At 42.0% G+C, this 21,046-nt stretch overlaps 1 protein-coding gene across 1 annotated transcript; it reads left to right on the top strand.

Moving 5' to 3' along the window:
- Nucleotides 1-2,590: 2,590 nt before the first annotated feature.
- On the top strand, nucleotides 2,591-10,366 carry prox2 (prospero homeobox 2; the record flags this gene model as incomplete). Its single annotated transcript, XM_080042068.1, has 4 exons — nucleotides 2,591-4,141; nucleotides 6,084-6,185; nucleotides 8,172-8,366; nucleotides 10,199-10,366. 4 exons carry the CDS (start codon nucleotides 2,591-2,593, stop codon nucleotides 10,364-10,366), a joined length of 2,016 nt encoding a protein of 671 aa, XP_079898194.1.
- Nucleotides 10,367-21,046: the final 10,680 nt, after the last annotated feature.

Here is a 21,046-nt window from a genome sequence, read left to right as displayed (position 1 = left end):
GTCACATTTCCAATTTCTTCCACGGTTTTCTAGAAACAAGGGGTGGCACAACTTCCAAAATGCACAACTTAGGCCACTCTCCCCTATATATAAAAAAAAGCGTAAACAAGTTTACAGAAAGCTATTAGGCCTAGTAGGCCTAACAAAAAACAGAGAATAGGGCCTATAGCAGGTTAGAGATAACATCGACAGGTGGCCAACTAATGTAAAAACTTAGTAACCAATAGAACAGAGAAAATATAAATGAAGACTTTTCAAATGCAAGTCTAATCTTTGAGTAGGCCTATTCTATTAGCCTACCTTAAGTTATGAAGGAGGATAGTGTTGTTTGTTTTATATTTTATTCGTAGGCCTAATTTAACTTAGGCTAATTAACTAAAGTGCACTCTGGTTTTCACCATAGGTTTTCACTCTCGTCTACTGTCTTTTTGTGTGCTATGTGTAGGCCTATAGCCTATAGTAGACTACATGGTTTTATCCCGTCTCTGTATCCCTGCTGGGCTTGCATACAGTATTGATTAATGCAGGCCTACATCATATGGCCTATGCATGTGCACCACGCTGACCGTTTTGGTGTTCTCTCCATTTATGGATTAACAAAGGACAGATTGATTGGGCTATATTTCCAAATTGCTTCGTCCTGTCGGCCATTGCCATATTTTGAAACTCAGTAGGATTAAATACATCAGTTTTGAAACCTACCTTTCAACCACTATAAGTAGATGTAGCCTATGACTATAGTCTTGGCAACAACTTTCAAATGCCTTTCCCTCCTCTTGACATGATGTGGTGAAGTGCGTCCACCGCCTCGCTGGTTTCGTTGTGATGGCCACGCCCCAGCTCCGTCTGATGCATCGCCTCATGCACTGACTGCTACCGCTCAACTCTCAGTCTGCGCAGGCCATCAGCTCGGCAGCACATCCCAGCGCAACAGGTAAGGTCCCGTCTCTGTGAACCGTGGTTAGAGTGTGACAAAGTGCATGCATGCAACTCATCACTTCAGTTTAGTCGTTTATTATTTTTTATAAGAGAGATTTTTGCAAGCATGCTTTAACAGTAAAGCTGACAACTAGGCTATGTCAAGATGTTTGGTTAGTTTTTATAACTGAGTGTTTTTTCTCCTGGTAAATGGATGTTTATATGTTATTCAGCCTTTATAACTAGCTTTTTTCCCCATTCTTTTTTGGATAACAGTAGGAATGAAAACCTGTCCGTACCTTCACTTGATAGGCTATTGTCTCATTTATTTACACTTTTTAAAATTTTATTTTCAACTCTAAATTATTAGTTTCTTCTTCAGTCAGCTTATTTATCCACACGCAGTAGGTTTACAGTTGTTATAAATTGCAGGGAATTTATAACCAGTAAAGAGTAAAGGTAACATTATATTTAGTTTTACTGTCATAACAAAATATAGGTCTAAAGGATAATTACATTCTTAAACTTTGCTTTGTGGGATAAGTGATTCATATATTCTCCTCTCTGTCTCTATTGAATGTTTGCTTTGGCCTATATTAAAAGTAAGAACTATAAGTTTTTGATAGGTCAACCCATTCTCTAGAATTCTGTGGCAATATAAAAGTGAGTATGTTCTTTTAAAATCCATCCGTTCCATTTGTACATGCAGAGGTATTTTTAATTAGTTTAACAACGCGCTTGCAGCCCATTGTGTGACCTCATTTTGCTTAACATCGACATTAAATATTTTGAAATTAAACACTTAAAGGGAATGAAGCCAGTGAATTCAGAATCAGGCAATCAAGCTTTTTATTTATTTATTTATTTGACCACTGAAGAGCATCTCTTGATCATTCCTTAAGATGAAAAATCATGAAAAAGAAAGCTTTTCATGATATTTTCTTTTGTAAATAATGCATAGACAGAGCCGTTTCTTGTGCGGTGTCTTTCATAAGCTGAAATGTACCTTTCATGGGTATATCTCAGTTCTTCTTTTATCATTTGTGTTAACCATAGCCCCAAGATGAAGTGATAGAAAGAAACGCATTCCCTTATTGCTAAAGATCAAGGTGTTTTCTTTTTTAAAGATTTAATGCGGGTTCTTTGATTTTATATCATAAGGGTTTTTCATTTGCCTGCTAATCTTATCATTCACAAATATCACAAGTGTAATCTCGAGGGTATGACTAAAATTACAGAATTAGCAGGTTGTATATTAGATTTATTTATTCATTTTACAAATTCATTTATTTTATCTTTGCTCTCTACTGCGCATAAAGAGACGTTACATGCTATTGTCTCAATGTGATCATTTGAACTAACTTTTGCTTTGCTTGTTTATTATGCTATTTGTATGCTGTACTCTCAACATCATTGTATATGAGAGCTCCCTCTCAATGATTTATTGAGATTAAATAAAGATTGAATGAATGAATGCCACTGTTCATCAACAGGCATGGACACAGAAAAAATTACTAAATGAAAATTTAAAAAAAATATAATAAGAAAAAAGCATTTTTATTTTATTTTGTTAACTGACTGTTTGCATTTTTCTGTCATTTCAGATTCTTGCATTTCACTCCGATTCAGCCACGTGTGAAGCCGAAGCCCCCACCGCTTTTTCTTAGCAAGCATGAACCTCAGTCTTCCAGACCAGAACATGCACAACTCTAGTGAAGGCTGCCCGGACGACGACAAACCTGACGTCATGCTGCCTTGCTTCCGCAGAAACATGTACGACGAGCCTCTGGCCTCGTACTCCAGCGGATCCATCATCTCTCAACTCCTCCGCAAGACCATCCACAACAAAAGGGCACTGGATGAAAGCCACTTCTACCTCTCCGGCTCGGCTGCTGCTGACTCCGGCCAGGACGACCAGTGCAGTGTCTCCTCCAAGGACAGCACGGTGGAAGCCGCCTCCCCGAGAGCTCACGTTTCCACTGGAGCCAGCCCGGACAGGGAGCATCCCATGACTGACCACCTGCAGGCCAAAAGAGCCAGGGTGGAGAACATTATCAGGGTCATGGCGGGCTCTCCCAACAGCAGGCAGCATGGAGACAGCAGTGAGAGGTGTGACACGGACGCCCGAGACACCAGAGAAGCCTACAGGGAGAACAAACGTAAGCAGCGGTTGCCCCAGCATCAGGAACACAGCGTCGGAGGACCGGCCAACAGAAGACCTGGAAGCAGCAGTAACAGCGATAACTGCAACACTAAGGACGAGGAGTGTCACAAGCTGAAGGAGCAGCTCCACAGCATGCAAAGGCTCCTGCGTCAGCTCCAGGAAAAGTTCCTTCAAGTGTACAACCAGGAAGACGATGAACACAACGTCGGAGATGAAACAGCTGAGCACGACACCCTGGGAGAAAGCATGGAGTCATCCTACGTAAGCACCGAAGACGATTTTGAGAGGAAGAACAGCAGAGTGACCGCAGACTGTAAGGAGCGAATGAAAGTGGTTGGCTATCTGGTCCACCAAAGGGAAAGTCAGAACCTACAGGAAGCCCTGAAGCAGGAGCTGTCCAGGGCCGTGAATGACTGTGTGGACAGGGTGTTCAAGAAGGTGTCCCCCACAGGGCTGGACCTGTCCCCTCAGCGGCACATGTGCTCATCTCCAGAGATGCAGATGAGCGTGGGCGCGGAGAGGAACAGTCAACAGGCTGGCTCCGCCCAACAGCAGCCCCGGGCCGAGGAGGCTGCAGGGAGGCCGCGCTCTCTGGAGTATTATGAAAGCTCCGAAGGTCAAAGCCCACAGGACCAGACGGAGGCACTGTCACTGGTGGTCCGCAAGCCGACGGTGACCCCTCTGGGCTCAGTCACCCCAACGGTGAAGAGGCCCTACCCCTTGCACCAGACGCCGTTTCAGTTCAACTACAGCACCCCTCTGCACGACAGTCAGATCCTGGAGCACCTTCTGAAGTACGGGCCCCATTCCAACTTTGCGGGTCTCCCCTGCATGCCCCCATCGATGGACAGGACCTCCCCGGACTCAGTGGACCTGCCCTGGGACGCCATCGCCATGAGGTCCAAGGTGACGTCCAGCCACCTCGGCCACCACCACCCCCGTGCCTCTGCCCTGGGGGCAGTGACAGTCGACAATATGTGTCTCCCCCATGTCAAGATGGAGTGTGGTGAACTGCAGAGCATGGCCGAGCGAAACCCCTACATGTCACTCAACATATCCTTTCACTTAAAAGAGATACGTCAAGCTTGAGCGGCCTTGCTTTTTGCCTCTTCTTGATGCAGATCTATATTATTTAAAAATATCAAATCAAATCCTTTTTTATTTATATAGCCCAAATTCATAAATAGCCATTTGCCTCAGTGGGCTTCACAGTCTGCACACAAAATGACACCCTCTCCCCAGAGACCCTAAAAAATAAGGGTCAGATGTCTGCTTTTGGTATATGTACTGTAATTGTAAAGTGCAGGGATGTGAAATATAATGTGTTAATACAATTATATTTTATATATATAAATGTTTTTACTCAAGGTTTTAAAATATCTATTTGCACAAATTGGCATGTTATACTGAATACCGTGATTTCATATTTTTCTCTTCTATTCACATATAGCAGGGTATGTTTTATAATATCATATATATTCTGTAATAACCTTTTTATTTATCTGAACAATGGCTGGTTGAGGCTCATTGCAGCATGGGCAGTTCCAGTAACAAAACTTCAAGGAGAATTTGTTCTTTGATCTCGCTAACCCCATAGAAAATTACAGCGTCTTCTTTAATCTGGGCCGAGTAATGACTTTAAGTTTAGAAAAAGACAAATAAAAAGGAATACAAGGCTTTGATAAGAATTGCCAGGAACAAAAGCCAATTTTTCAAAGGCAGCGAAAGCATCGGTTTCTGTTTCAGGAGGAAGCGTCGTTTTTTTTTCCAGACTTGAAAAGGTGCAGGATCTATTTCTCCATCATCACAGTGATAGGGGTGCATCTAAAAGGTCACATCTGAGTGCTGCTAGAAATCCAAAGTGCCTTCCAACCATAACACTTGAGCTCTTGTCTTGAGCATTTGTTGTTGGATACCTTTGTCAGAACGTATGATTGAAACAGTGCAAGATAACAGATATGATTTCCTCATAGCAAATAAAACAACAACAAACAAGTAGCTCTATTCGCACAAAAATGTGGCATTTGTTTAGAAACTAAAATAAAATTTTATTCAAAATTACAATCATTACAATTAGAATAATATCTAAATTTCATCATTTGTTGTTATTGAAATAAATCATTTATTCACAATCGCTCATTATAAAGTGAATGATCCTAGAAGAAAAAAAAATACAAATAGATTCTTAAATAGTCCGTGAAGTGTCCAGTTTCGTTAATTCTCTTGACGCAAGGCATTGAAGGGGAGATATATTATGTGGTGCCTCGCAGGATTCGCTTCATCTTTACAGTGCAAAGAGCTCTGCTTCTCTTTGAACAATAGCACATCAATCTTTCATCCCAACTTCCGTATTTCAAAGGTAGGGTTCCCTAATAAAATGTATGGTGTGGCGACCTGATAAGGAAATATTATGACCTAAGGCATGGGGAGGGGGTACTGGACTACAGAGGAAATGCTCTACAGCGTCTTCATTGCCGCAGGGGAAAAAACTTGGCAAGGTATCGAATGGATTCATACTTGCGATAAAAGAAATATACGTTGAACAAACTTAAATTGTTTTAAATATACCACATCAAATTTAAAAATAAATATATATATATTATTGGTAGCTTTAAAAAAACATTTTACCAAGTTTCCCTTTTTTTCGTACAACATATGCTGTCTTTAAATCAACTTAATTATATCAGAAAGTCAGCTCCCCTTTCAAAACATTTCAAAACAAGCCGTCTTAACTGCCAGGCATGAAGTGCTTCGCTCTCTAATTAAAAATCCCTAATCTAATTCCTGATTCTGTTTTGCCAATAAGCACATGTTAGGGTCATTATTGACTCCCCGGTTAATGCCGAGCTGTTCTTTAGAGGGGAATTCAATTAAGCCCAAGATTGAGGCAACACAATACTCCCCTCCACTATCACTTTGCACGGGGACTGTGTGCTGTGTGTGTCGTATTTAATTGTCAGATTTTTTTGTTTGTTGCTTTAACTTAAACGTGAACATCCAGGAGGGCCTCACCCCGAGTCATCTGAAGAAAGCCAAGCTCATGTTCTTCTACACCCGTTACCCCAGCTCCAATGTGCTGAAAACCTTCTTCCCTGATGTTAAGGTAAATGTAATTTGTATTTAGACATAATAAAAAAACAATAAACTGTACACGGCAAACAACCTGCAGAATTGTTTGCCCTGCGTTGAACCCCCGGGTGTCTACTTGTCATGCCGTGTTTGGGACAGAAAAATCAGCAGTGTGTCGGAGGAGAGAAACAAAAAGCAGAGGGGTTTAGACAACAATGCCACTGAGCTGCTAGTATGTCCTGGGGGCAGAGGGAGATACAGGGGGCATTCTCTCTTTAAAAAAGCCACTCCAGTCAGCAAATGGAGTGACAAAGGACTCTGTAGGGCAAGGCATTGCTATTGAGTGTCAACAGAGAGTTGGTATTAGAGACTTGCGCGGCAGCAACCAGGCGGCGGCGAGCTGGCCCTAAACACAACATCCTGTGTATGTTGGCCTTGGTCTCGTGTCATGCCTCCTCTTCTATCTCCCTGTTATTGTCTTCTTCTCTTGTCTCCTTATCTGTGTCCTGCTGTTGGTTCTTCTCATTCATCCCTTTTTTTCAATCTCTCTTCCTATCTTTTTAGCAGTGGTGGACACTAACAAACTAGATTTAGTATCTGCGTTTTGGAAAACGTATTACTTTCACTCAACTACATTTTGAAGACAATATGTTTTACTTTTGACTCCACTACATTTCTAGGAAACTTGTTGTTACTTGTAACGTTCAGCCTTAGCATTGCTTTGAAGTCAACTGTTGATTTTTTCTTTTCTAAAATGCAATTGGCCAAACGCTACTTTTTAAATATTGTCATGATTTAAAGTTTATGTGATGAACAATGATTAAGATGTAACATTATAATTTGAGATAAATATGTGTCACTTTGCTTCTCAATTTGATCCCCTTGTCTTGTTGGAACCCGAGTCCTATGTTCATCCTTTGCTTATGTCTAGCTAAAATGAACACTTTGTACTTTTGAATTTCAAAAGAAAATACTCTGGTAACATGATTAGAAATTTGACCGGGGTTGAGTACTTTGTCCACCAATGCTTTTTAAGTCATTTTCACTGGGTACATCGTAGTATTCTTTTTCACTTGTAGCACTTTCTCCCACTCTCCTGCCTGGCGTTTTCTCCCCACACCTCCCGAGTTCCTCTCCCATCTCCTCTCCTGTCTCCACCGCGGCCCTGGATGTCTAAGCCAGCTCGGGGGCCCCTGTCTCTCGATCAGCTCTGACCCCCGGGGGTCAGGGGGGAGGCTGTGTCGGTGCAGCCCTGCGAACGTCTCCTCCTTGCTTACAATCCCGCGGTGGGAAGTGGCACCGAACAAAAGAGCAGCTAATCCCAGTGTCTGATTCCATCCTATCAGCCCGAGTCAATGAGAGGGAAGCTTCCTTCTGTCCTTACGCTGCCTGCTTTCTCACCCACACCACAACCAGAGGGAAGAAGCGTCTTTGATGCCGGCCCAGCCCTTAGGCATTTTTTTCGGTCTTTCTGGATGAGGAGATAGAATAACAAGACTAATGTCAAGACTGCAGTTTAGAAATACAGAGGCCTGACAGATGTTTTTTTTCACCCAGGACATTGGTGGGAAAGGATCAGAGCAATTAATTTTGCGTAGAGTGACAGGCCATTTAGTGGCATTTTGCCCTACAGGTACCAAATGCAGGTTTTCAGTCCATTATGAGAAGCCTGTTTAATGCAAAAGCATCAGACGGCCATGCAATGTTTAATTGAAAATCTCAGGGAGATTAATATTTTTCACATTTGTGTGTGCCGGCATTGCAGTCGAAAATGTAATTCTGAAAGACATATTTAATTTATCCTGAAAAAAGATGCTCTCTGCTTTAATTTTTCCTTCTTCTACAGGTAGATCAAAGGTCAGAGAGGCACTTCTGGAGCTGCTAGCGATTCGTTTAGCCGGATACATTATTGTAGATGCGGGGGCTTCCATTATCCCACGACCCTTTCAGTCCTCTGCTGTAAATCTGCGAATGGTATAAAGTGTAACATTATAATTTGTTCTCTCTCCTCCTCTTCCAGTTTAACCGCTGCATCACTTCTCAACTGATCAAGTGGTTCAGTAACTTCCGGGAGTTCTACTACATCCAGATGGAGAAGTTTGCCCGGCAGTCCATCGTTGACGGCGTCAGTGATGTCAAAGACATTACAGTTAGCAGGGATTCAGAGCTGTTCCGGGCACTGAACATGCACTACAATAAAGCCAATGACTTCCACGTAAGTGTCACTCATTACTCATTCATTCTTTTATGCTGCAGTTTGTATTGTTGGCATCGAGGTGATTCTAGCAGATTTTTTGCTTATGAGGTATTGTCAAAAGCTCTCGTTCTCTATATTCACTGTGCAGAAGATAAACAAGTTATTTTTTGGGGAAAACAAATGTTAAGTTCTTTTCTCCATCTCTGCTCCATGGGTACAGGAGGCTACCTGGAATAATACATACTTTTTAAAATCTCTTCATTGTTCTAAACATATTAGTCAGACTACATGTCTTAAAGCAAAAGTCTGACATTTTGTGAGATATTCTTATTCATTATATGAGAGTTCGATGAGAATATGACATTACTCTCATATCTGTCCGATCAGAACCACACTACACCCAGCGACTGGTTTGCATGAAGTGTGCAAACAGCTAGTCTCTGTCCGAAGGAAACGGAATCTAGCACCTCTAAAGCTCATGAACTATCTTGTTATATCTTGTTTTTTTATTTTATCCTTAACCGCTGCCATGTTACTGTTACACCAAGCAACCTTGAAATGCTGAATCCCTGTTTTTACACTTTAAAAACAAGATAAAACACTTCATTTAGTGAGCTCTTGAGGTGCTGGTAGGTGGATTTTGCGACCTTCGGACAGAGCCAGGCTAGCTGTTCCCCCCTGTTCGAAGTCTTTATGCTAAGCTAACCTAATCCTCTGCTGTCTAACTTTATATTCAGCAGACAGATAGGCCTATAACAGTTGCCCTACCAATCCTCTGATTAGAATGAGCAAATGAGCCCATTTCCCAAAATGTCGAACTATTTCTTTTAAAAGCATTGGAGTGGACAAATTGGACACAGCAGTTACTAACCTGCTGAAATATGTCCTCCTGTCAGCATGTAGCTGTGGACACGTATATGTCTGTGTGCTGCTGACCTGTTTGTCACGCTGCACCTGTGGCTGGCCAGCCTTTACAGCCATTATCTAAACTCCAGAGTGATGCTTTATCAAACTGTGGGAAGAGGAAGCCGCAAAATCCCACTAAAACAACTCAGGATTAGAGGACCAGTACGCCTGAGCGAGACTGAGATTGCTACTGATGCGGAATGCTGAGAAAGACGCTGTGGATTCCGAGGGAGAAGAGCATTTGGTGGGAAAGGGACGAGACCGTTTTCTTTACCTTGGGACCAAGACATTCCTTTCCCAGGGATGCTTTTGTGTCAGGAGATGAGGGGAAAGAAAAATAACTTATGCCAACAACTTTTGGTGCTAAGCGGCCAGTCGATGGGAAACAAGGGCTGCAGGGCGTTTTTCTCCCAGCATCCCTTTCATCTAGACATCGGCTGTTGATGCATTTTTAATGGATCCTGCTGCAGTAAAGGGTCACTCCCCGATTCCTAGGCCAACTTTAACCAAACTAAATCCTTACTCAAGCTTATCTCTAAGTTTATACCTAAAACGTACCATCGCACATCTTATAGCAAATAATTGAAATCATCAGTTGCATTCCAATTACATGTTTCACTTTCACATTCACGATCATGCTTTGTTGAATCCCTGTGATGAAAGCTCACCAGTAGCTAGTTCAGGTAAAGAGAACAAGACCAGCTAATCAAAGCTGCCTCTAAATAAAAATAAGTGTTTGCAGTATTGCATGTGTGCAGAGAACAAAGAGATGAGCTCCCTTTCATCAGTTTGAGTGTTCGACTAATTGCGCTACAGGTTTTTTTTTCTTATATTTTGGACTTAAAGACAGATTGTAACTACGCATTGCGTTGAGGTGCCTTACCCTCTATTAGAAAAAGCGTATTTTTTTAAAACTACATTTACTTCACTTTTTTTTATAACAGGTTCCAGACAGATTCATGGAGGTCTCTGAAATCACCCTGCATGAGTTTTACAACGCCATCTCTGCGGCCAAAGATTCCGACCCGTCTTGGAAAAAGGCCATATACAAGGTGATCTGTAAACTGGACAGCGACGTCCCAGAGGAGTTCAAGACGTCTTCCTATTTATAGGCTGCATTGGACAGTTGTAAAGGAATGTAAAGGAATTGAAGTTAGTCCCTCAACAGTATTAATTCACCTTTTTCTTGTAGTGCATTTTAGTGAGGTGAAATGTAGATGTTGGATAATGAATAATTTTGTAGATCTGTAAAAAAATTTAAAAAGATAAAAAATAAACACACACAGACGCACACATTTTCAAAATTCTGAAATTATCTATTGTCTTAAATGCTGTATGTTCTACAAGCAGATAAATATTAATGCTCTCGTGGTTTATTTTGTTTAGTGTTTACATATATAATCTGCCTCAACACATTTAGAGAGTTACTGAGTTTGTAGGTGTGTAAACGAATGTTCACAACGTGTAATCATGCTTTTTGATATTCTTAAACTATAGTGTAGCTTGATTTAGTTGAACTGGAAGACTTTTTTTGGCAGTTACCGTCAGTATTACTTTGCTCTGAATTTTTCATTTTGTTTCATAGCTGTGTGTTGTGTTATTGTACATGCACTGCTGTTGTGTGTTGCGTAATGATCTATAATTATGTTGTAAACTATTAGCTTGACCAAATGTGCACGTGGAAATACTGCAAGTGACTGTCGTCTGTTTTATTATCATGTATAAAGGTTGTGTAAAGTACAATCATTTTTAGGTATTTCAGTCATACATTGTGCTGGATGATTGTTGGCATTAAAAATGCACTAAATTATAATATACAGTTTGTGTGTTATGGTTTTCTTTCGGATGATCAACACATTAACATATTTTAAAGTTTAAAGAAACCAGAGACACCAGGTAAACGCTTATTCTCTTTGGTCGTAAATATTTAACTCCCCCCCTGAAAATGAAAACACTGTGTGCCACTGGCGAGCCCCTAAGGTGCCTCTAATCCACGTCCAGCAGCCAGCTGTTAAATGTCCCCCAAACTATGCTGTCCACATTGTTCACCGAAGCTCAATTCAAGTCAACTTTCTAAGGCCTGCATTCATTGTGTGGCCGCTGCGGATGCAGACAACTGCCATGTCTTAAAAACAGCCACAATGCATTCCCTCCTAGTGACTAATGCCCGAGGTGACCTCATATCAGTTGTGCCACCGAAGCAAAATTCCACAAACCCGTTGATTCTTTCTTCCAGGCACCCAGTCAAAACGCACTGATCGCAAATACACACAAGTTTGGTGATCCCACAAAAATCACAGATGAGCAACGGTACTTTTGATGCCTTGGGCTTATTATAAACCAGCAAATCCAAGCTGTGAATGAAATGTCAATTGTTTATTTCACTGAGTGTCTATAACACATCAATACTATAATTGTATATTTACAGGTTATTTTATCCCCTAAAACTTGGACGAAGAGACAACAAGGGGCTTTTAACATAAAAGAATAATGACATAAATACACCATGCACCACAACTTTTATACCACTTGCATGAAGGTACACTGTTTCTTGTCACTGAAAATAGATACAGTATTACATTGTCAGTGCCCAAAACCAAACATTTAATTGGAAAACCTGTTAGGTGCCCAAGCACCAATTACATCAGAAATGGTAACATTAAGGAAATTAAAACATTAGTTGGATTGGTTGATGACAGAGACTGGAGACAATAAAGCTCACTAATCTTTTAATGGACATTTCTTTTCAATTAGATCTGTCTTCTTCAGTAAATTGATTTACATTCTCAACTCAATTAAAATGCCTCCAGTTGAACCAATGTGCCTCGCGCAAAATTAATTTGTTGTGCAACCATTTCTGAACAAGACTTGGTAACCTCTGATATAATGAAAGAAAACAAAGAAAAATAGCTTCACTCGTTCAAACTGCCGCCGGCTGACAAGGCCTCAACTTGAACGGAGCGATATGAAATTACTGTTATGTGTTGGAGAGTGTCAGATAAAAGCAGAGCATGCTTTGTAATGAAGATGAAATGGAAAGTAAAAGGCGACGTGATGTGATATTGTTAAAAGAAAACGTTTGTGTTTGTGCAGATGCATTGTGTTGTAGTTTTTAAAATTGAAAGGCACATTTAGACAACGTGCTTATTGTGAGGGAGTCTCAATACTGAAAGAGATGCATGAACAGAGAAGAGTAACAGCATCATCTAGTGAATCCTTGCTGTAACACACACCTCGGCTCGCCTCAATGTAAATTCATCCATCTCTGACAGTGCAAGTATGTTGTACTTTGGTACATAGTATACATACTTTTTTTTGTTTTGACAATTTAGCCTATCTTTAGGTTTCCTTAAAATTAAAAATATACATTAGAAATCAGCGTTTCAAGCTGTTTATAATGGCACCTTCAGATTCTGTTGTGTATAAAAGTGTCCACACAGGGGTGCACTTGTCCCTGTGTTGAAACTGGACTGCTTCTTCAACACTGCTCAGTTTCTCTCTCTCTCTCTCTCTCTCTCTCTCTCTCTCTCTCTCTCTCTCTCTCTCTCTCTCTCTCTCTCTCTTTCTCTCTCTCTCTCTCTCTCTCATACAAAACCAGGACTTTAGGGATGCGGACACTTGGAAATAACATATAATTGTTATCAACATCATATTATATGATTTCTTGTGAGTGGGTGTTTCAGTGTATGTGTGTGTGTGGTGTAATATTAATGGGGAAAATGAGCCCATGCGACTCCACAGCAGGGTCCCGCAAAGACAAAGGCAGGATCAAACATCCCTGAGCTGGAGACAAGAGGAGCTGAGGGACTTGGGGGGACACTGGGACAATCTCTCTGTTTAATCCCCCCCTCATAGATACAGGGATTTTTGGCAGGCTCACACCAGGAGGGCAAAAGGGAGAGCAACTTGAGAATGGAGGCCGCTGACTTTAGGCTGCCCTTCAGACAGCCACTTCTTGGTGTAGTTTGGTGTGATCACCAGTAAATCTTTATTAATTTTAATTGGAGCCCCCATTTAAAAGAGCAATTAAAGCGGATTAATCGAGCCCATCCCGTATAATGTCTTCTGTTAATTAGTTTGTCAGCACTGTTTTAATATCGCTTAATGACTTCATATTTCAGGGATGACATTAAAGGGATGCTGAAGGAAAAGAAATGGCCTTATCACAATGCGCTGCTTTAATGGGAGATGTCCCCCGCCAGCGGGCAAGGTCAGGCCCGGGGGCCGCTGGGGAGGAAGAGGCTTGGGGGTGGCACAGAGGCAGCCACCTACAGGGAACACACTGCTTCACACACGCTGCCACACAGACAGCGTTGTGTTCATGCACTCCCTTACAGTCAACGAGTACACAAATCATTCCTAAAAAGGGATGGATAGCTATAGTGTGAATCCTTGTCAGATCCTGCATTTAAATCATCACATGCATCAGATTGTGATATAAGGAAGGAAATACTTGATCAAATGAGGTAGAGAGCACTGTGTGGTCGTTTAAAAATTAAAAATCAATAACATTTATTTATGTAAATTTTTATCTTATTTGCCCTTAAGCATAATAATGAGAAAGTTTTGGGGAAACAAATGAGGATGATTTAGATGCAGGTAATCAATGCCACCTGGATGCTGCACACCATTCAAAATTCAAAAATCAAAAAAGAGCTCCATCTTCACATCATCGCTAGTAGTGCCCACCCTGAGATACTTTTAGTATGGACCAAGAGTAGCCTACTGCATTATTGTTTTATTTCCATTTTTCTTCACTGCACAATTCTCTAATATGATAGTTTTTTGCCACTTGTGGGTAATATCCATTATATCCATATTCAACTTCACAACAGATGATATTGCTGTTCAAAATAATCACCTCTGTGTGAGCTGGTTTTCTCATCCTTTACATGCATGAAAAACAAGATGAGTAATCAACAGCAGGGTCAAAGTAACACACATGGGTTTCCGTCTCTTAGAAGGAAACAGACCATAGCTGAGTATCCACATATCTTCTTGGCCATTATAATGCTCTACTTTTATATTGCGGTGATTTACATTATATTCCAGATGTTTAACAGAGGCATTGAGAAAGTGAAAATGCTCCTCTGGTGGGTGTTCACACAAAGTTCAACTCCTTTGTTTGAACAGATTAAAGAGATTTGATGTACTGTAACACCCCACATGGTGCCTGTGCATTGAGCTGAGAGGCTCCATCCACACAGTGACACCCAGCCAAAGGTGGCCAGGCAAAGCAAGAAGTTGATAAAAACCAACAGCACATCCTCCTTATTGCAGCCCGGGCTGGCGTGCATCCCTGCTAATTTGAGTGTGCCCTCGCACCTCCACTCTCCTCAGCAGATTCATAAATCTCATTCCCATTATCCCGCTAATTAGCCGGGATTACAGGAGCATGTAATGCCCCCGCTTCCCAATAGATTGATTGGAGGACGGTCTCTTTGTTTTGAAATCACTTCCTGATTGATGTACAGAGCCCTAGTTTGCAATTGTAATGGCCCAGATGTTAACAATCAAATGCGTTTCCGCTCCAGGAAGTAACAGTCTGTCATGGAAGAGGAGCCAGCCGAGCGTGTAACGACACATCACAGGAGTGTGGGGAAGGAGGGACTGCGGAGGAGGGGGAAGGAGGGTTGAAGGGGGGGTTAGGTGCTGGAGCCCTGTCTTGAAATGCTGCTAAGGTATGGGCATGCACAATGTCCATGCCCATACCATCATCTGAACTGTCCCTGAGCTCTGTGTTTCTGGTGGCTTTTGCAGTTGAGAATTGGTTACACTGGCCTTTCGAATGCTTCATTCTTGATCTGCATTTGTTGTTTATTGCCTGACTTGTCCCCCCTTTTAGTATTGTCATTGTAATTATAGATGGCAACATTTTACAGGTCCACGTAAACTGTTTTGGTCTAGAAGATGTACAGAACCATTTTCCAAAACTAACTTCATCCGCACCTCAGTGGTGAATATGTTATCAGTGCCAGTTTCCACAGGGCCCCCTCCGTCAAAGCGAGCCCCTCTGCAAACAGTAGAGGGCGCTATTGTCTAACCAAACTGACACCTTTGCCTTTCCACCTCATTCCTTTTTTTCTTACCCTTCACCAATAAATCACTTTCCTGGATAGTTAATGGATATAGAAGCAGATCATGAGTGAGCTATCTGCGGGGCGATAATTTAAGTGAAGATTCTCCACACTGATTGCAGTGAAAGGTTATTTATTTCAACAATAATGCAGGACACAAAGGGGAAATCTGGGCAAGATTACCAGCTAGGGTACGCTAGAGTGCTCATCTCCAATGGAGCAGCGTGTAAATTGGGTTCACTTTCCCCAATGAAAATACAGACTGCAGTTTATTTCAACTTTATGCACATGGAACGCTGTGCTTCCCTCTCAAGGGTGGCTGGGGACTTTGGAGATGGCTGGTGCGCATGAGGGGAGGGTGGGTCTAGACCTTGAAAAAATGCCCCTTTTGTCCCTGAGTCTCTGTAAGGCTGAACCATTGAGGTATGGTCCCCCGTCCACCAGTTCCCACTCTCTTCTAATTAAAAAACATGATGACAATAAGGAAATTGTCTAAAGGACGATGGCCTGAATAATGGACATAATAAGCAATGGCACCTAAATGGGGCAGAGGTAAACTATTTGTGTGTGTGTGTGTGTGTGTGTGTGTGTGTGTGTGTGTGTGTGTGTGTGTGTGTGTGTGTGTGTGTGTGTGTGTGTGTGTGTGTGAGTGTGTGTGTGTGTGTGTGTGTGTGTGTGTGTGTGTGTGTGTGTGTGTGTGTGTGTGTGTGTGTGTGTGTTGTTTACACAGTGATTTGTGGGCACTATTGATTGACTGTGTTGGTGGAGAACCGCAGGGCACAGTAGCCAGCTCGGAACAGATACTCCAGTTCTCCCCTCATGCAGAAAAATGCATGATTAAGGCCCAACTGACATGTCTAAAAAGTCCTGGAGAGAGAAGAGGAAAAGCTCCATATGCTGCCCCATGTGGTCACAGCATCCTGAAAGCATGGCACCGCTCGCTTGTCTGGTGCTGCATCACTTCCAACAGCCTCTAATCACCGGGCTCTGTTAAACAATGCCACTGGTAAACACATGCCACAGCAGAGTACAGGAACTCAAAGAGCCGCAGCAGCACACTTGGGTGTACAATGTACACTTTTACATGTCTGTCATGCTCCAGGCTTTCAAGTATGCTGTCAGACAAGATATGCATCGGACATGGATCCAATGCGGTGTGAGATATAACCATTGGGTAAAGGATGGGAGCCCTTGAGCTGCATGATAAGCACTGTCACAGAGACATAACATATGTATCTATGCTAACGCTCCAGCAGGCCTTGGTTGACTTTACCTGGGGTGGCAGGTGAATTCCCCTTTCTCAGTGACAGGGTGTAGAAGTGAGAGGATCAAAGCAGCACCAAGATAGGAAAAGTGAAGAGGCGTCTTCCGGACTCTGAGGTTCGGACTCTCCAGGGGGATCTCTATCCCCAGATGGGCCTCCCGATCATGAGACTCCTCAGGGTGATGGAAGCTAAAGCAGCCCTTCCTCCAGATGGGTGGATCACAGGTCGAATCGTCCCAGACAACTAGCTGTGGACATTTGGGTGGCTGGTCCCAGGGGTACAGCATGGGACAAGAGGGAACCTGCCAGAGACTGGCAGCTGCAGCACTTCCTGCTGGCCTAACACACCCGAGGGTGCGCCTGCTGCTCTGCTAGTGCCCCAGTGGCATGTGACAAATGGTGACATGCTTCTGCTCCCCTGCTTTGTTAGATTGGTGGCCCTGATTGAAAGCAACGCAGCAGGCATCTCTCCTATCCATATGTCTGCAGAGAGGGGGCAGACTCATCTGCAGCTTTAGCCGAACCGCTCAGACAAATGAAAATAAAGTGATATCATTCCAGCGCATAAACGTATGCAATTTTCTGCAATAATGGGGTAGTGGAGATGAGCACATGCACTGCCATCATTTTATTTACATATGGATGAGTCCTTTTTTTTTGTTTTTATGCACACCGCTCTATTCATTAAAATGTGCAGCTCAAGTCATTCAAAGGAGGATCATATTTCATGGATGAATAAGGAGAGTTCCAAAGGATTTTGAAGAAATAAAACAAGAAAGAAGACAACTGAGCCAGGCCTTCCACTGAAGTTCCTGCAGCCTTTATTAAAAGTGCGGCATGATTGATAACCTGTCAGTCATTGGAATAATCACGACCAATCCCGTCTCACGCAGCCAGCTCTGCTTCCCGCCCTCATCCTTTATGCCCCTATCACCCCCAACACATCCACTTGCCATTGAAAACCTGTAATTGAATGAGTTTTTGTCATTATTGTGATTAATCATATTAATTTGAACTAATTAAGAGATGGTTCGAAGTTATGACAATTAGATTAATGAAATTAGTTTTAACTTTTTTTCAGCCAACCTAATAAAAAAGGGAAAATCCGACCAGAACTGTTATGAAACAGTTGGCAATCTGGATTTTGGGACTAATTGAATGTCTGATTTTATTAATGATGAAATTTATAAAAGTCCTTGAGGGGGGAATTAACGCAGATTCAGCTGCTAAGGGTGGAAAATTAATTAAAATTCCTGCAGATATTCCTGTCATTAAAGGCACAGGGCCTGTTAACGTTGGTCCTATTCTGTGAATAGCTACTGTGTACACACAGGGGCTCTCAACTGTGACTGGAAGGAGATATATGGGTTTTTTTTAGAGGTGAAAAATAATCTTTAAGAATCCCTTATCTGGGGTTATTAGGGATTCAGTGCTGTAACTCTTGTATTTATTCAGGTTTTCATTTTTATTTTTATTACATTATTTCTTTGCACTAGATCCCAATCAAATTCAGAATACATGGAAAGATTTGTCTGGTCATGTTTACAGCTCTGCATGGTCAGGCACCTGTCTGTGTGACAGAATCACTAAATCCCAATATCATATCATATCAGTAGGAATCTGTAGGTCTTCAGATCAGTCACTTTTCTTTTGCCACCATGAGATTTATGTGAAATATCTCAACAACTATTGGAGGGATTGTAATTTGGCAAAAATGTAGGCCTTCATATCCCAATGGATGAATTGTTCTAATGTTGTTAAGCCTTATACTTCTTATCTAGTGCCCTCATTGAGTTAAAATGAATACTTCCGTTCATGGCCAAACACCTGCAAAGATGTTTCTATCAGCCTCGGCTGTGCTTCGTTTTCATTGTAATGAACGAATGTTAGCTTTGCTATAACACTAAATTAAAGCTGGGGTATATGATTTCTGATTGGTCAAAGTTAACATGAGCTGACACTTTGACTAATCAGAGCGAGGCTCCGATTCTCTGTTTTTATTGGCTGTCGGGACTATCCATTCACTTTGGCACGACTTTGTCGGTGTGTAGAGCGTGTCAGGGAGGGACCATAGGGGAGGGACCAAAGAGAACAAGTGGAGCAGTTGAGGTATTTGGATTTGAATCTCTAGCCCAACTGCCATTTTCTCCCCAAGTCCTCCACCCCAGCTTAACATGTGGTAAATGGTAAACACTGTGGCTGCGTAGTATAGTAGAAAAAAGATTTAGGACGTCCAAATTCTTGTGGTCGGATTTAGTATGCTTAAAAATACTCGGATGTCTAATACATCCTGCAGAGATTTTCAGTGTTTAAATCAGCATGGTATTTGGGCGATTCTGGCCCACAATCCAGTGCGCACCGGAAGTGACATCACATCGACGGAGCCTTCCTATGAAAACAACCGGGGATGCAACAAATATAAAAGCAAGAGGCAAGATCAAGGCACAATGTTGATGATGGAATAAATAGGTAAAAGTATGTCCCAATTGTATGTCTATTACATGCTAACTAGATCCTTTTTATGGTCAGATGTAGGATGAAGAATAGAACAAAGAAAGAGTATGGACCTGGGAAACCGCAGCATGTTAGCAAACTAGCATTTAGCTCAAAGCAGTGATTGCCACACAGAGCCACCTAACAGACTGTAGAGTTCTGTTTCTATGTTAAAATAATGCATTTTATGTCTCTTATTTCTATGTAATATTTTATAGCGATTTGTGACATTTGCTCTAGAAAGGTGTATCACCAAACAAGTTGACACAAAGTTGTTGTAACCTATCAGCTCCACAAAACTGTCTCTGTATTTTTCAGTATGGCAGCATTTACGCACTGGAGTTGCCCCCTGCCACTGGCGCAGGAGCTCAGAAAAATCCAAAGTAACACCCAAAAAAAATGTCAGTTGTTTATTTTATTGCTAAGAAAAAACCTTGACGTACAGCAAAAGGATTCAAATCAATGCACTATCATCGGAAGCTTTCCTCATGTAGATGCGCCAATCGTGTTGTTGTAATTACTTAATCCATGGGCGTGACAGAAGTAATACACTTTAATAACTTTCTCTTGGTTTCCATATTGCATTGATACACATTGCAGTTCCAAGGTCGGTGCTCGGACCATGATCAACCTGACCGCATGTAGTCACAAATTGGGCATCTTACACAACTTGCGTTGGGAAATGAAATACCAAAAACTATAAATTCCCTTGACATTTTTATTCAGGACATTGGAGATTGAATAGAGATTAAATGGTTCCTGCTTTCTCTTGAACCTTTATTTTCATTATCTGTCAGGAAGAGAAGTTACTTAACTTTCTTTGACATAAAAAAAAAGTGAATTTCCATGCGAGTCAAACTGCAGTTTTTTGGGTGAATTCCAAGCAATCCCTGTTCTGTTGCTAGTGATTGACACCCAGGTCGACCCCTGCCACTCCGGGTGCAGTGGGGGTCTGACACTTGTGTTGCATGGGCTCTGCGCGTTCCTTCAGCTCTGCATATTCACCAGCCTGTCTCCCTCTCCGCAGGCTAATTCATAATTAACAGCTGTTGGCTTGTCAAGAGTGGCCCTGGCCGTGGCACACACACATATATTTATATTCACTGTGAAGACCCCCTTGCCATGGATGGATTTCAGAGGCCATGAACTCATCCTCTTTCCCTGAATGATGGACACTCACCTGAAATCTCAAACACACACACACTCAGCCCGCTCTCACCATCCCACCATCTTCCCCTTATCTCTCTCTCTCTCTCTCTCTCTCTCTCTCTCTTTTGCTTTCTCACTCATTCCGTTTCTCTCCTCCATTCTCTTTTTCTCTGCTCCCTCCTGCGCAGCACCTTCTGCCACCATGTCAGGAACTTTTGCATTAAGTCCAGTCCGTCTGGCCCGCGAGGAGGCAATATGAAAATGAAGTGTGGCCCTGGCTGGCCCCTTTGCTATGTGTGTTTGTCATGCCTGTTTAGCTGAAGTTGAAATGTAAATATAGACCGCGGGAGATCTCGGCTGCGATAGGCTGCTTGAAATTCTAATAAACAAGTAGCTGTCCACCTGTAATAAATGATACCCATAAAAGGGGGTGATTCCTTGAGCAGATAAAGATGAAAAGTAATTGTTTGTGCTCACACAAAATTAATCAGATCAAAACAGGGGCAATCATTTTAAAGAGACACCAGAGCCATAAAAAAGGCAAAGCAGTGATAAAGTATTGGCTATCAGGCATGCAGTCTGGAGGTTAGCATTACAATAATATGGAGGGCCAGTATTCATGTGGCTCGAGATAGGATTATTGCATATATTTAAAGAGGGGAAAATGTTTATGGTGTGTACGTATGGAAGCAGAGGTTCACAAAGACATCCAAGGGACAAGGTCACAAGCAACGTAGAGTTTCACTACAGGGTGGATTTAAAGTGATGCAAATAAAAAGCAAAATGTACAATGATTTAAACAATTTGAT

The sequence above is a fragment of the Ammodytes marinus genome (assembly GCF_949987685.1).
Source record: "Ammodytes marinus genome assembly, chromosome: 15".
NCBI lineage: Eukaryota > Metazoa > Chordata > Actinopteri > Uranoscopiformes > Ammodytidae > Ammodytes > Ammodytes marinus.
This window is presented reverse-complemented; position numbering and strand designations above follow the sequence as displayed.